We start from the raw sequence: 13,305 nt of genomic DNA, 5'->3' as shown, positions 1-13,305 counted from the left end.
TTTACCTTAAACAAAAAAAAAAAAAGGAAAAACAAAACAGTTGTGTACTCCAGCTACATTGATAAATACAAATATTTTGGGGTGTTTTCTGTGTTTACATGGATTGATTGTCAGCTGATGAAGACACCCCAAGTACTTGTTTCAGGCAGCCATGATGTGTTTGCTACTGTAACTGAAGCAGATTATCTTCCAAAGGATTTTAGTTGGTTTTGGTTTTTTAAACTAGAATAATTTGATGTGTGTTAATCTGATTGGTTTTAGTGAACTATTTTCCAATAAAGCTAATATTTATGCAAATAAAAAAAAGCTTTAGAAATGCTCATCTCTCTAGGAAGCTTTAAGAGTTACTGCTGGTAGTTTTTAGCACTGGAAAAGCAATAAAACTTCAGCTTAAAGGGGAAAAAAAGAAAGCGGAAAAGATTCTGAAATTGATGCATTAAAATGCAGAGACTGCCTCAGGTGAGGAATTTGCCTTCATGCTGTGGTGAGGGACCAGAGTGTCCCAGAGTGCATTTATCATTGGGTAAATGGTAATTACTGATCCCAGCCTCCACGGGTGCTGGAAGGTGTGGCTAAACCTCCTTCTCCCCCTTGCTAGGTTTGTCTCCAGGTGTTACAGAGCAAAACTGGAATGTTGGAGATAACTCTTTAAAAACCATCACTAAAAGAATAATCCTGTCCACCTGCCCATCCAGAATGCTTCTCTGAACTTTAATCATCGAGACTGAATTGATGTTTAGGCTTTCAGCTTCAGGACATCCACATCCTCATTTCATTGTCCAAGGCTGTCCCTGTCAGCAGGGTTCCCTTGGGAAAAGGCTGGGCCATTCCCATTGGGGGAATAATTTTTTGTATCATTATCCCATGTACAATGCACCTCAACTACCTAAAAGTCCCAGATTTTAGACCTACAAACCTGTGAGCACTTTATTTGTGTTTTAAGTCTGTATAGGGAAAAATGGGATTGAGGAAGGAGTTTTTTGGAGGTTAAGAGTATGGAGGAAAATGAGACACTCGGATTTTCATTTTTTATTTACTTGTAAATAAGAGTCATCCAGCACTTCTTCCTAGGTGTTTTCTTGGGTAATCGATTCCCAGTCTCACATGAGTATTTTTGGGGGGGGCTGTTTTTTTGGTTGTGAGCACCTTTCAAATCTTAAATCCTTTTCAATATTCTCAGCTTTTCCTGAGCCTTGGAGTCTGCAATCTTTTGTGGATCTTGTGATTTCAGCAAAGATTATCAAAAGAATGGGCCAATTTAACAACTGGAGTGGGGAGGGGAGTTAAAATTTCCCCTCCTGTGTTGGAGAGCAGGCTCCAGCCCATTTTGTACACCACTGCTGGTTATTGTAACAGGGACATTGCTAACCAGACAGGCAAAGTTCTCCAAAGCAACACTGCAAATGTGTGTTTCACCACTAAAAGTCTGAAAGAGGTCCAAATGTACAAGAGAAGCTGCCTGGACCACTTTGGTAGTGGTTCAGTTTCTGGTGGCAGTCTCTCATGCTCAGAAATGCCTTGTCTGTATTACATGATATTTGTGGCCAAATTTTGATTATTCTGTATTCTTTGGGGTAAATCAGTTTGGATTTGTCTTCTTGGGGTGCTGTGACACCAAAGCCTAGTTAGACATATGGACCCTATTAAAAAGTTTAGAATGCTAAAAGAGCAATAAAAGTCAAATGCTGAAACTTAAATGTGGGTAAACTTAAAACTGACTCTGTTGCTCGTGGCTTCCAGCAGCATTCCAGAAATGAGGTTTAACTGGAGAGAGATTTAATTGGACTCCAGTTAAGCTGCTAGCTCAATGTTGGAACGTGAATTTTGAAAATTCATGATCTTGCTCTTAATCCAGTCCCAACTTGGATAAAAAATTTTAGTTTTTGCCTAAGTCTTGCATTTATCTAAATACGAAGAAGTTGTTCTCTAGCAGAACTGTGCTGGCACTTTACCAGAGCAAATATTCCCAGATGAGGAGCAATGCAGCCAGGGGAGGGGAAGAGGCCTCCTGGGGATAAAACAACCTTGGCTGGGATGGCACACAGAGAGAATCAAGGTCAAGGGGAAGAACAAAGCATGCAAGAACAGGAGGCTGATGATCTCTGTAAACAGGCCACTGACAGGTCTTGTCTTCAGCTTGGAAGCTAACATTTAATTTAATTTAAAATAATTCAATTTAGTCTCTAGTTAAAAAAAAAAAAGTGTGCAGTAAAAGGAATCAGACTTTCAATATTTCGTTCTGCTCAAAAGCAAGAGTGATTCAAGGTCACCCGTGTTCTTCTGCTGTACTCCTTGAGCTTGGCATGTGACACCATGCTCCAGAAGGTCCCTTCTGCTGACTCCGGTGTTTGTGTGTGGCTGCACTCAGATCAAACAGCTGGTTCCTCAGGAAAACCATCTCTGAAAATGTTCTGGCAGTTCTCTTTGAGTCTGCTGTAGAAGTTACTGCAGGGCCTGCTTGAGAAGAAAGAGCAGAGAGAAAAGTGCAAATTCAAATGAGGTGATGCAGATTGTAGAGTGAGGTATTCCACAGTAACTAAAATCATCTTGGACACACAGAAGGTTAGGCAGCACAACATCAAGTGAACACTCACATGTGGATACACAACATAAAATTCTCTGATCTACCTTTAGATGGACATCAAGCTTTGAAATTGGTTCTGTAGAAGAGAAAGGTGTTCATTAATTCAAGCAGGAGCAGAACATATTGCAATGTTCTGGACTCCTTTTATTCTTCCATTATGAATTCTCAGGCTACCTGGAAAAGATGAAGCAGCCAAAAAAGGCTTTGCAGGGTCCAGTACATCTGTGTCATTTTAATTACTAAACCAGTTAGCTATTAAATAGTTGTTATTATTATGGAGGCTTAGTGATGTAACCAGTATAAGAGCTAACTAGCTCATGCTGGTCAGATTTCTATCAATAGAAAATACGTAATTTAGAAAAGACACTGTCAAGAATTAAAATATCTATACATTAAATCTAAGGAGAAAGATCAGTACAAAGATTCAGGGAAGTTTTTAGGTTTTTACTCAGTCTTCAACCTCTCTCGTTATTCCCCTTTGAAATACATTTGCTTTAACATGTTATGTGGATTAAAGTGAGAGACAGACAAGGAATCTGTGTCCTCTGTAAATTCTCAAGTTAATTTTCTGTATTAGTTTAAAATAGTAAAAGGAAATTTCAGCAGGGAATATTTAGGTATAGCTATCTTTGTTGAGAACACTGACTTGGAAAATATTTCAAAACCAAGCAGTAACACGAACTCTGGGTGAAACATTCTAGTATATTCCTGACTTGCACTGTAGTTGTTCCCTACCTGTTATTTACAGTTAATTATCTGTTACTTTTGAACAGCAGTGGGATTTTTTATCTTAGTTTTACTAAGTGACGCCTAGAGGATTGTTTGGAGTTGAGCATTCTGTGGCCTGAAGTGGGAGGCTACATGCACAACCACCACGGTGTTATCAGCCTGGATAAATATGCACATGGAATTAAAAAAAAAACCCCGGAACTGCATTGCCACAATGCCAGCAGATTTATTTCAAGTGGAAGAAATACGAGACAGCCACTGAAAAATTCAAAACAACTTTTTTTTTTCTCCCCGCCTTCATTTGGTGATTCTGTTTGACTTTCTGCTAAACTATATTGCATCTGCATTGCGGCTATTAATAGATTTGGGGTTTTATTCCCGTGTACGCGTCGGTAATCTCGAAGCATTCAGAGTAACACACGGACTCACCACTGGGTGGTACTACAGAAATAAAAAATAGCGCTTCATACTCGGGAAGTGCCAGCTTTGGGGAGAAAAACCAGCCAAGATCAGGATCATGTGATCCATATTCCAGATACATGTACCTGGGAGACGGAGCAGGATTGAGAGATGGCAAAAAAAAAAAAAAAAAAAAAAAAAAAAAAAAAAAAGTGGGCTTTTTTTTTTTTTTAATGGAAAACAGATGTTTGCCTGAAAATTTGTCATGCATGGGTTTGAAACCTCATTCAAAACGAACCCAAGCCAGAGTGAACTAACCGGTAGTCAAAAGAGCATGAATAACGTATCCTTAATTAAAGTTTTTCGTTCATTTTGATTTTGTCTTTTATTTAGAAAAAGCTATTTCCAGCCAGTCACAGATGCCATTACAGACTGTATAAAATAAATCACGGTGCAAGAAGAGGGGGCAAAAAAAAACCACCCCCAACAAACCAGGGCGGAAAACTACAGGTAAAAATAAATTAGTTATTAGTAGAAAACTCTACCGTAGCCCTCCAAACGCCCATTCTCGGGGTCCGGGTCGGCGGCGCCCACAGGTACCCCCGCTCTCCTCAGCCGCGCTGGGCGGGAAGGAGATGGCGGCTCTTCCGTCCCGCGCCCCGACGGCGGAAAACGCCAAGAAACCACCCAAAAGACCTGGAAACGCGCCTGGCAGTTGGGAGCTACCTCGCCACAGAGCTTGGCTTAGTGTGCTAAGCGCTCTCTTCAGGCGGGAGGTCCCCGAGGCAGCCCGGCGAGCGCGGCTCCAGGCACCGAGGGAAGGGGCGGGCAGGAGAAACCGCTCCCCCGCCGCTGTCAGAGCGGCGGCGTGCGCGCGTTCCTAGCGGTGATTCCCGGCCGCGGGAGGCAGGGAGAAGGCAGGGACAGGGCAGGGAGAGGCGCTTCCCGCCCTTCCCCGGGCGCGCGCCCAACCGCCACCGCCGCCATTTTACGCTCCCGCCCCCTTGCCTCCTCCTCCCCGCTCGCCATCCCGCCGCTCGGAACCGCGGTGGGAAGGCGGGGCGAGAGGGAAAAGGGAGGAGGAGGGACTCGGCCACCTTCGCGTCCTCCTGCCTGGTCGGAAACTGCCGAGCGGCGCCCGAGCGCCCTGTCCCCCCCTTCGCTCCCGTCGTCTCCTCCTCCTCCTTCCCCCTCAGCAAAATGGCGGCGCGTGGTGTCCCTGGGAGCCAGTGAGTGACTCGGCTTCTCCTCCTCCTCCTCCTCCCCGCCGCTGCCGCCGCCGCCACAGGCTCATTTGCATTGATCAGCCGCCCCGGATCCCAGACCGGCCCCTGCCTCTCCCCCCCCCCCCTTCCCATTCCTTCCCGCCCCCTCCCTCCCCTCCCCCCCGGTGACCCCCGCCCCGGCCCCCATCAATCATCAATCAGCAGCACCGAGCGGATCAATCAATGGTCGGGAGGAGGCGGCGGCGGCGGCTGCTGCTGTTAATGAACAATGTGTGAGAGCTGCGCCGAGCTGCTGGAGGTGTTAAATGAGAGTAAGTGCGGCCGCCCTCCCCCGCTTCCCTCCCCCCGGGCCGGGACCCCGCGGACCCTCCTCTGCACCGGGTTACAGCCCCGCTTCGCCTCCTTCCTCGCCTCTCCCCGCCCGCCTCGGGCCTGCCGGGCGCGGGGTTCCCTCTCTCCGTTGCCGTGGAGGAGCTCCCTCCATGCCCTGCTCGGCGCTTCCTTCCCTCTTCCCCGCGGCCTGGGGCGGGCCTGCCGCCGCCGTGTCCCCGCTCCATCCCCCCCTTCCCTCGGGATCCGCATCCCCGGCAGCCGCGGCAGGGCCTGGCCGGGCTGAGAGCTGCCCGGGAGCCGCTCCGGGGCAGCCGGGCCTGGGCTGGGTCCCTTTTAACCGGCGGCAGCAGCAGCAGCGAAGGTGGCTCGGAGTGATCCTGCCTCCCCCTCCCTATGCCTGGCCTCGGTACGCGGTGCAGGTGCTTTTCGGGCACGGATTCTCCCGAAGCTGCGAGGGAAGCGGCGCCTGGAGCAGCCTGGCTCGGCTTGGCGAGGTTGGGAAGCTGCTGCCGGGTGTTTGGCTTCAGGGGTGGTCTCCGGCTCCCTCCTGAAGTTTCCTCTTTACGAGTGTTACCGGCGGGGTCGGAGGGGTGGTACAGCAGGTGTTCCCCCCGCTGCCGGTGGAATCAGCGTCTGGGGCACGAAATTCCCTGTAGGCCTCGTGTATCCCTTGGAACCTGCGCTCCGTGGCAGCCAAGGTACCTTCCCAGCTTCTCAGGAGCTCTGCCTCGCGAACAAAGACGAAAAAGAACACCATTTGTACGGATGCTGAGGAATTGAAGCAACTTACCAGATGAAGTTTATGATTAGAGGGAAGTTTAACTATCTCGGATGTTAAACATGGCATTTTTCCTGGTTACACTCTGCAAATCCTGTTGCAGCAGTGTGGAGCACAGAATGCTGCCTAGGACAGGGTTTGGGTAGAGTTGTCTTCACTCTTCTGAGGCCCACTTCCATGTGCTGTTTGTTCTTCCCTAGGGTCCTGCAGGAATTGAGTGTTGGCCTCTTTCTTGCTGGGGAAATAGGGTGTTCAGTGATTCATTTGAGAAGTAAAAACACAGGTGTAAAAGTAACTTCTAGGAGAGTTCAGAGGCTGGATTAAAGCAGATTATGTTGATATTACAGCAAATGGTTATTTAAACCATTCCAAATGGTTTAAAATAAGACTAAATTATTAGTTGTCTATGAGGACAGCTGCTTGTTGGAAGGGAAAACTTCTCTTGCTTTGGATGGATTGATAAGTAATCATTGCTTAAATTTGATTTGGGTTGATATGATCAAATAGAAAAAAAAGTTGTAACATTAAATTTTATATTTCAAGGAATCCGTGAAATTCCAATATGCATTGATTTTTGCAGATGTTTTAGGGTAATTGGGATTGATGAAGACAGATATTTCCCTATAGATAAAGCAGTGTCTTCAATCACTTTAACAATCTTTTTTAATGTATATATATATATATATATATATATATATATATATAAACTGGAATATGGATAATGTAATGGTTCTGCATTATATAAGATTTATCTCTACTATTAAGTAGAAGGAAATATGTCTTTGAAAGTCAAAATTCCTTAGGAAAATTCTGCAGTACTGCTGCTATGTAATTAATTCCAAAAAATGCTGCTTAAGTGACATTAGCTTTGGCCTTCCCTTCAGAGAAGGAAGCCCATTGTAAATCAGCAGAACTATTTGGTGTGTGTGTTTGGATACAAAGACATGTGATGGTACTCCCTTCTCTCTGGATGAGACTGAGTTGTGAGGAAGGGATGGTTTCTTTTATAACTTTCAGTTGAGTCTTTGTGTTCCTTAAGTAATAATGAAAGGTACATAATACAAAAATTATGTCAAGCTTTGGTTTTTAAAACACTGCAACAGAAATGAAAAGTGATAGTAAAGAATGAGGTCATGCCCAAAATGTGTGAGCCACAGGCTGCCAGCAGCTTCCCTTGCTGCCCACGGAGTATTTGGGATCAGCTCTGCACCTGAACTACTCCAGCAGGGTTTTCAGAAAGGTCCAGGAAAGAGCATCTCCTTCCTTTTGGAATTTCTTGCTAAACCACACATTTTAACGTGGCTACGCACTGGCCTTTGTCTTCATTTGCTCTGATGTTTACAAAATATGATTTGGTATCAGTTGCATTGCAGGTGACTTGGAAAGGGGAGTGACAGCAGCTCTCAGTGTGGTGTTTGGGAGGGAACATGTGGGAAGCTCCTGTTTCCTTCGTAGGAAGTTCCCAGCTGAGGGGTGACAGAAGGGTGAAACTGAACAGCTCTACCATCAAACAGACATATTTTATTAGAAGCATATTAGTCCCACTGCAAACTGCTACAGTATTAACGCACACCCCATAACTGCAGAGCTGGAGATTTTGTCCGTCACTGACCTTTGTGTAGGCCCAGGGTTATGTCCTGGGAAGGCTCCAGGTCCTGTGTCCTAATTTTGTCACAGGTAGTCAGTGGCTGCCTGAGGTGCTGAACTGGACACCTGTGGATTGGTAAGCTTATTTTTTTGGCCAAAAGTGTGTAAGTATGCTTGTATGTATTTAACATACATTGCTCTGCTTAAGCATGAGAAGCAGGCAATATTCTGTGGGCAGAATCAGCAGTGTTGGGTTTTTTGGTACGTATTTATTTTTCTTCTCTTGCAGCATCTTGATCTTCAGCATTTGATCTGCATTTTCAACCCAGTAAATTTCCTGATCTTGAAGTTATTTCCTGGGAAGTAGTAATTTTAAGTTATGGTTAGATCCAGGAGCTCAGTAAAATGTACATTCCCCTATGAAACATCCAGACTTTAGGGGAGTTTTTGCACTATAAGACAATCTGTTCAATCAGAGCAAACAGTCTTAATTTCTCACGGTAGGTTCCTTAGCATCATTTACATTATCCCAGGCAGGGCTTAATAGGAGTAAAGTCTATAAAGAGTCTGATTTTTCTTTAATTAATCTTCTACAATATAAACATTTTTACTAGCCTTTAATAGAAGAAAAAAAGGGAAGACACAATGGGCTGCTTTTAAGATAAGGCCACATTCTCATGGCATTAATTATAGGGGCTCATTTAAATGTGCACAATTTTTACAGCAAAAGTGCATTGAGGACATTCTGTGCTTTTGTGTTAGTCTCCAGCATTCTGTATCCCAGAATGAACCCTGATATACTTTGCATTCCTTGGTTTCTTTGGATGCCAGGTCTTGTCAGTCTAGAAGGGTTTATGTTGAGTTTCATTTGTTCTTGAGTAGTATTTACATTTCTGTGCTGTCCAGTGGCCCTGATCAGGACAGCTCTGTTTTGCTAGACACTGCAGGGATATCCAGATAATCTCAGCCCTAAAGGGAGCCAGAAAACAAGGAAATGGAACACCAGAGGTGGGTTTGGCTGTCTCAGGTCTCTTACAGGAGTTCTGCAGGCTGCTGTGTCCCACCTGGAGCCATGGGCATGGTTTGAGCTCCTGTAGATCCTCACTATCTCTGTGGAGGCTTCACACCCAAGTGTTGAGGATGTGGTGCATGGTGCTGAGTGTTTGTTGAGTGCAAGGCTGTCCTGGGAGTGCCTCTTCTTAGCTGGAAGTGCCAGTCTGGTTCTCAGACCAGTCCCGAGTCAGCATCCTCGCAATCCTGGCCGTGGTGTGTCCCAGAGTGCCCAGCTCAGCTCTGTTCCTACGAGGCTTCCCTTTGGGACTTGAGCTGATCTTGATGTATGTTGACTTAAAACCCTGTAGATGATTTTGGTTTAGGTTTGTTTTGTTCTTCTTGTCTGGTTTGGGTTTTATAAAAGTAAGAAACAAAGATTACAACATGGAAAAATAGGCTTTATTATGTAGTGGCAGCTGTGGTTTTAGGTTACCTTGGTAGGCCTCAGTTATTCCCAGTTCTTGGTTTCTGGGAACAAAGTTTGTTTTCCCAGCATTCTGCTTCACTTTTTTCAATTAATACCCCTTTAGCCCATTTTTTTTTCCCAGTCAGCTCTGAAATCTTATAAAATCAGTTCACACTGATGATTAGAGCCTTCTAGATGTTATTCTACTACAACAGCTTGCAGGCTATTATTCTCCTTATGTTTTCTCTTTAGTAAACCAGAAAAATAAAAAACCTCAAGGACCAAAACAAACTCCCCCAGTTTACTGAAGTATAGAGATTAATGTGGACTCACACAGTTGTTTTTCTCTCTATTACGACTGTCTTCAGAATGGCTCCCAGAGTGATCAGGTCCATAAAACACAAGTGCTGGACTGCTTGACTGTTTGTGTCGTTTCAGGATAGCCCTGAATTTGGATGCTGGAGATTCTTGGCTTGACTCCGTGTCATGTTGGTCTGGCATGTAGGTTGTACAATGAGTAGTCTTGGAGGTTGGATTGAGGGTATGTTTACTTCGAGGTAGGTGAGAAATTGTGTTCCAAAACATTCAGTTTGCTCTTTGGGATCTGGAGAGGATCAATATTTTATGCTGTGAGAACTCAGATATTGAGGATGTGTTATAAAATTATTACAACTATTGCATCATTAACATCACTTGATCTTCAAGAGCTGCTCTCACTTGTTCAGTGGTTACCTGTAAACTTCAGGATTAATTTTTCTGTTTTGTGCAGATCTAAGGTTTCATTTGGCTCTTTGATGATTCCTCTTGTGCAAAACTGTAGAAGTTCTCTCTCTTGCATGGCTTTTTTACTCTCTTCTTTTTTTTGCCTTTTTTAAAAGATTCATCCTTTTTTCCCCTTAAGTGATATTTCCATGTTCAGAATCTCTGCAGAGATGCTATGGAGGATTTATTGGGGTAACCACCCAACCTTTTGGATCTTTACTGTCTCCTGTTGAAGAAAAGAAAGTCACTTATTTATAACACTGAAATTCAGTATTTTTTTTGTGTTTACTTTCATCTTTGACCCTTTTTAAGGCAATCAGCAACCAGGCCTAAAGGAAAATGAAAATAACATTTTCTTTATAGGAGAATTGCCAAATTATAGTTATGGACTGTGAAGTGCTGCTTCAAATGAACTGGAGTCAACAGAGGGAAAAAATGGAAGGAGAAACTTGTATCCTCACTAATTGTGAACTTTCTAAAGTGAAGGGGAAGGTGACACTAAGATAAAGTTGGTTTGTTTGTAAAGCAATGGAAGGAAAAACTCTGTGACTTTAATAGCTAAAAGGCTTCTATTTTTGGAAAGATATGTCAGCTTTTGTTCTGTACAATTATTTTGGCTCATGCTATTTGATGTGATCAGGAATGATTTTGTCCTAAGACTTTTCCTGTTTAGGCTGCTGCTGAACTGGTTCCTTCTCATAGCTCAGGCCACTTGATCAGTGGTGCTGAAGATGAGTTACATAAATCCCGTTCTGCTGAGTTTTGTTGTGAGTTACAGACCACTGAGGTGTATTTACTGACATGCTTCTCTTTGTATACAGGGAAATCTTCTGTTGGATAAGTACTTGGAGTAATATCCTTAAAGCCACAAGGTTCTGGCATTGTAGAGTAGTCAGGGGATAAGTTCAAGGAAAATGAAGAAAGCAAGAAAGGAAAAGAAAAGCATCCCTTGCTTCATGTCCAAAAGATAATTGATCAGTGTAGAGCTTGAAGTTGTCGTGTTTCCCATATAGGAAGTCTTCCTGTTTGATCATTCTTTTGTTGTGTTTGTTGCTGTATTGCTTTCCCTCCCTAAGGGTAGTTTTCAAGTCACCCAAGTCCCAAGCAATTCCTGTGCCAAATCCAAGACAATGTGCTTTAGGCCATACATTGTTGGTGTTGGTTCTTCTGCCATAGCAGCTCTTGGAGCTGCCCTTGGATGCAGAGGTGGTGCAGAGTGTTGTGGGCACGGCAGATGCTTGGGCTCTGTCACTCTAGGGTTCAGGATCTTGGGGAGAAGACCTGGCTCCATTTCCCTTGGCCTGCCTTGGAGGTGATGCCTTGGCTTTGGGAGGTTGGTTTTGTCTGCCAGGAGACACTTCAGGGCATTTTGAGCTTCAACAATTCCTTTAATTCATAGAATTCCTTTTTGCTTCTTTTTCTTCCATGTTACTGCTAATACAGACTTTCTATGTTAGAGGTTTTAATTCCTTGCTTACTGGATTTCTCCATGTCACTACAGTTTGCTTCTATCTTTCTGTGTTCAACTAGCATTGAGTCAGAAAAGCAAATCCTGGAATCGTGTTGTGTGTCCAAGTGATGAGCAGGCTGTGATTTGGCATTTCAGTGATTGGGAGGGAAGATCAATGTTTACTTCTTGGTTCCTTTTATTTAATCTCTTTCCTTCTCTGAGTTTTTTTCAGGTAGCTAATAGGGATTTCTGCAGCCCAAGCTACACCTTTGTAGTTGTCTAGATGCTGAGACAATGTCAAAAATATTCTTACCGTCCTCAGGAACAAGTGGTTCTGCTGATTACTCACTTCTGCTTGTATCAGCATCCTACAATTAAACAGAGTTGTGGCCATTTAATTTCTGTCGTTTAAGCTTATATTGAGGTGATTTCTTCTTTCATTTTGTGTAGCAAATTGGCAATTGGAAACGTGAAGAGGTGAGAAGCCATTCTTTCCACTTTGTTCCTTTCCATGTATGGGAATTGATTTGCAATCTGAATGCTGAACACAGACATGCAACTGTGAGGATTTCAGTTCTTAACACATAGTAAAAATATCCAGCTTGTTGTAGATTTACAGAGTTTTATTTCTGGAGTTGTTCAGATCTAGCATGTCTGGCGGACGGTGAGCTTAGAACTACTCATGAGATTTAGTGCTGGAACAACTGGTGGAAGAAGCTGAAACTTGTCAGAAAAAGTCCTTGTGGAAAATGCACCTCTGGGAGTTGACCTTTCTTTAGCTAATTTGTAGAAGGGCTGTGAATAAGACTTGAGAAACCTGTGCCAATTGAGAGTCATTTCTAGATCAGCATCCCTGCAGATCATTGGTTCCCATCAAGGAGGTAAGGGGCAAAACATTTCTTGCCTTTTTCCACACATGGAAGAAGCCTCCAGTTCATGGCACTGACTTCTACTTGAGAGTTTTTAATCTGTGTAATTGTGTATAGAAACATGCTTTATGCTCTGTTGTTCAACACTCATTGTCTTTATTTTTCTGTTGTGCTGCTTGGCTCATTTTGGGGGGATTTGATAATCTTTAGCAAGAGTTATTTTCATCTTCAGCATGTGCTCAGTTGCCTATTTATTATGCTGTGATATGTAATTATTGAATTCTTCATTAAAAAAAACATGGTTTTCACCAGCAGTGAAATTACTTTTAAGTGGGTGTGAACTTGAAAACCTGGTATTTTTCAGCGTAATTTTCTGCCTTTAGTCTCTGTTCTTTGCAGATCTCATGAAATTTCGTTCTAAACTCTGTGGGCATCAACAGAACTGACAGTGCATTCACATCTGTGCTCTGTCTGTTTGGAGAAGCTGTGAATAGTGCTGAAAATGGACAGTGAGGTGTTTGCTAGGGAGTGCAGCTCCAGAAAAGCTTTAGAGGGGCAAGAATATCCATATCTACTGAGGAATTTGGGAAATGGGCTGTCTGTGGAAGGCTTTGGAGCACAGCTTACCCACCCTTGTCAGGCACCTGTGTGTGGACAGGAGGTGTGTGGTGGGATTCCACTCTGGGCTTGCAGGCAGCAACTGATATGAGAGACTGAAAACTTTATTTTTTTTTCTTGGAGCTGTTTTGGGATAACATCGGGGAGTGTGAGCTCAGAAGTTTGATAAAAATAAGTTCTCCTGCTTTGTTGAAGGATGGTCAGTGCAGTAAATCCTTGTCTGTATTGTCTGGTCTCTTGAGTTTTTTCACAGTTTACAGCAAACTGTTGCTGGTTTATTTTGGGTTAAACATTTTCCCTCTGAGCTACCTTTTTTCCTTTATATTTGAAATGAAACTTGTGCCAGAGTATTTCAAGTCCTAAGTGTCAGTGCTTGATCTGTGATACTTAGAGTAGATGCAGTCTGATCAAGCTGATCAGAAATTGAAATCAGTTTCCATCAGTGTCTTGGAAACTCGGTGGGTCTGAAAAACAGTGCCAGTTTGAGTCTTTCCAGAGTGACTTATCTTTG

General features: G+C 43.6%; 1 protein-coding gene and 1 long non-coding RNA gene across 10 annotated transcripts in view; one reads left to right on the top strand and one right to left on the bottom strand.

Moving 5' to 3' along the window:
- Positions 1-1,016: 1,016 nt before the first annotated feature.
- LOC101233698 (uncharacterized) lies at positions 1,017-4,432 on the bottom strand. The gene is made up of 3 exons (XR_181279.5): positions 4,258-4,432; positions 2,629-2,758; positions 1,017-2,454 (listed from the first exon to the last, which is right to left on the bottom strand). It is a non-coding gene; the product is annotated as an uncharacterized lncRNA (long non-coding RNA).
- Positions 4,433-4,702: 270 nt separating this feature from the next.
- The window catches only part of USP34 (ubiquitin specific peptidase 34), a 112,962-nt gene continuing 104,359 nt past the window's right edge, over positions 4,703-13,305 (top strand). For 4 of the 9 annotated variants that reach the window (XM_030268770.4, XM_004175117.5, XM_030268772.4 and 1 more), the window contains exon 1: positions 5,082-5,249. In XM_030268770.4, coding sequence (XP_030124630.4) covers positions 5,207-5,249 — 43 coding nt within the window. In that variant the 5' untranslated portion in view covers positions 5,082-5,206. Of the gene's footprint in view, positions 5,250-13,305 lie in introns of all 9 variants that reach the window. The other 5 variants (XM_030268774.4, XM_030268771.4, XM_030268769.4 and 2 more) reach the window with 3 other exon arrangements.

Source organism: Taeniopygia guttata, chromosome 3 (assembly GCF_048771995.1).
Source record: "Taeniopygia guttata chromosome 3, bTaeGut7.mat, whole genome shotgun sequence".
Taxonomy (NCBI): Eukaryota; Metazoa; Chordata; class Aves; order Passeriformes; family Estrildidae; genus Taeniopygia; species Taeniopygia guttata.
The sequence above is the reverse complement of the archived record's forward strand: the minus strand, read 5'-3'. Positions and strand labels throughout refer to the sequence as shown.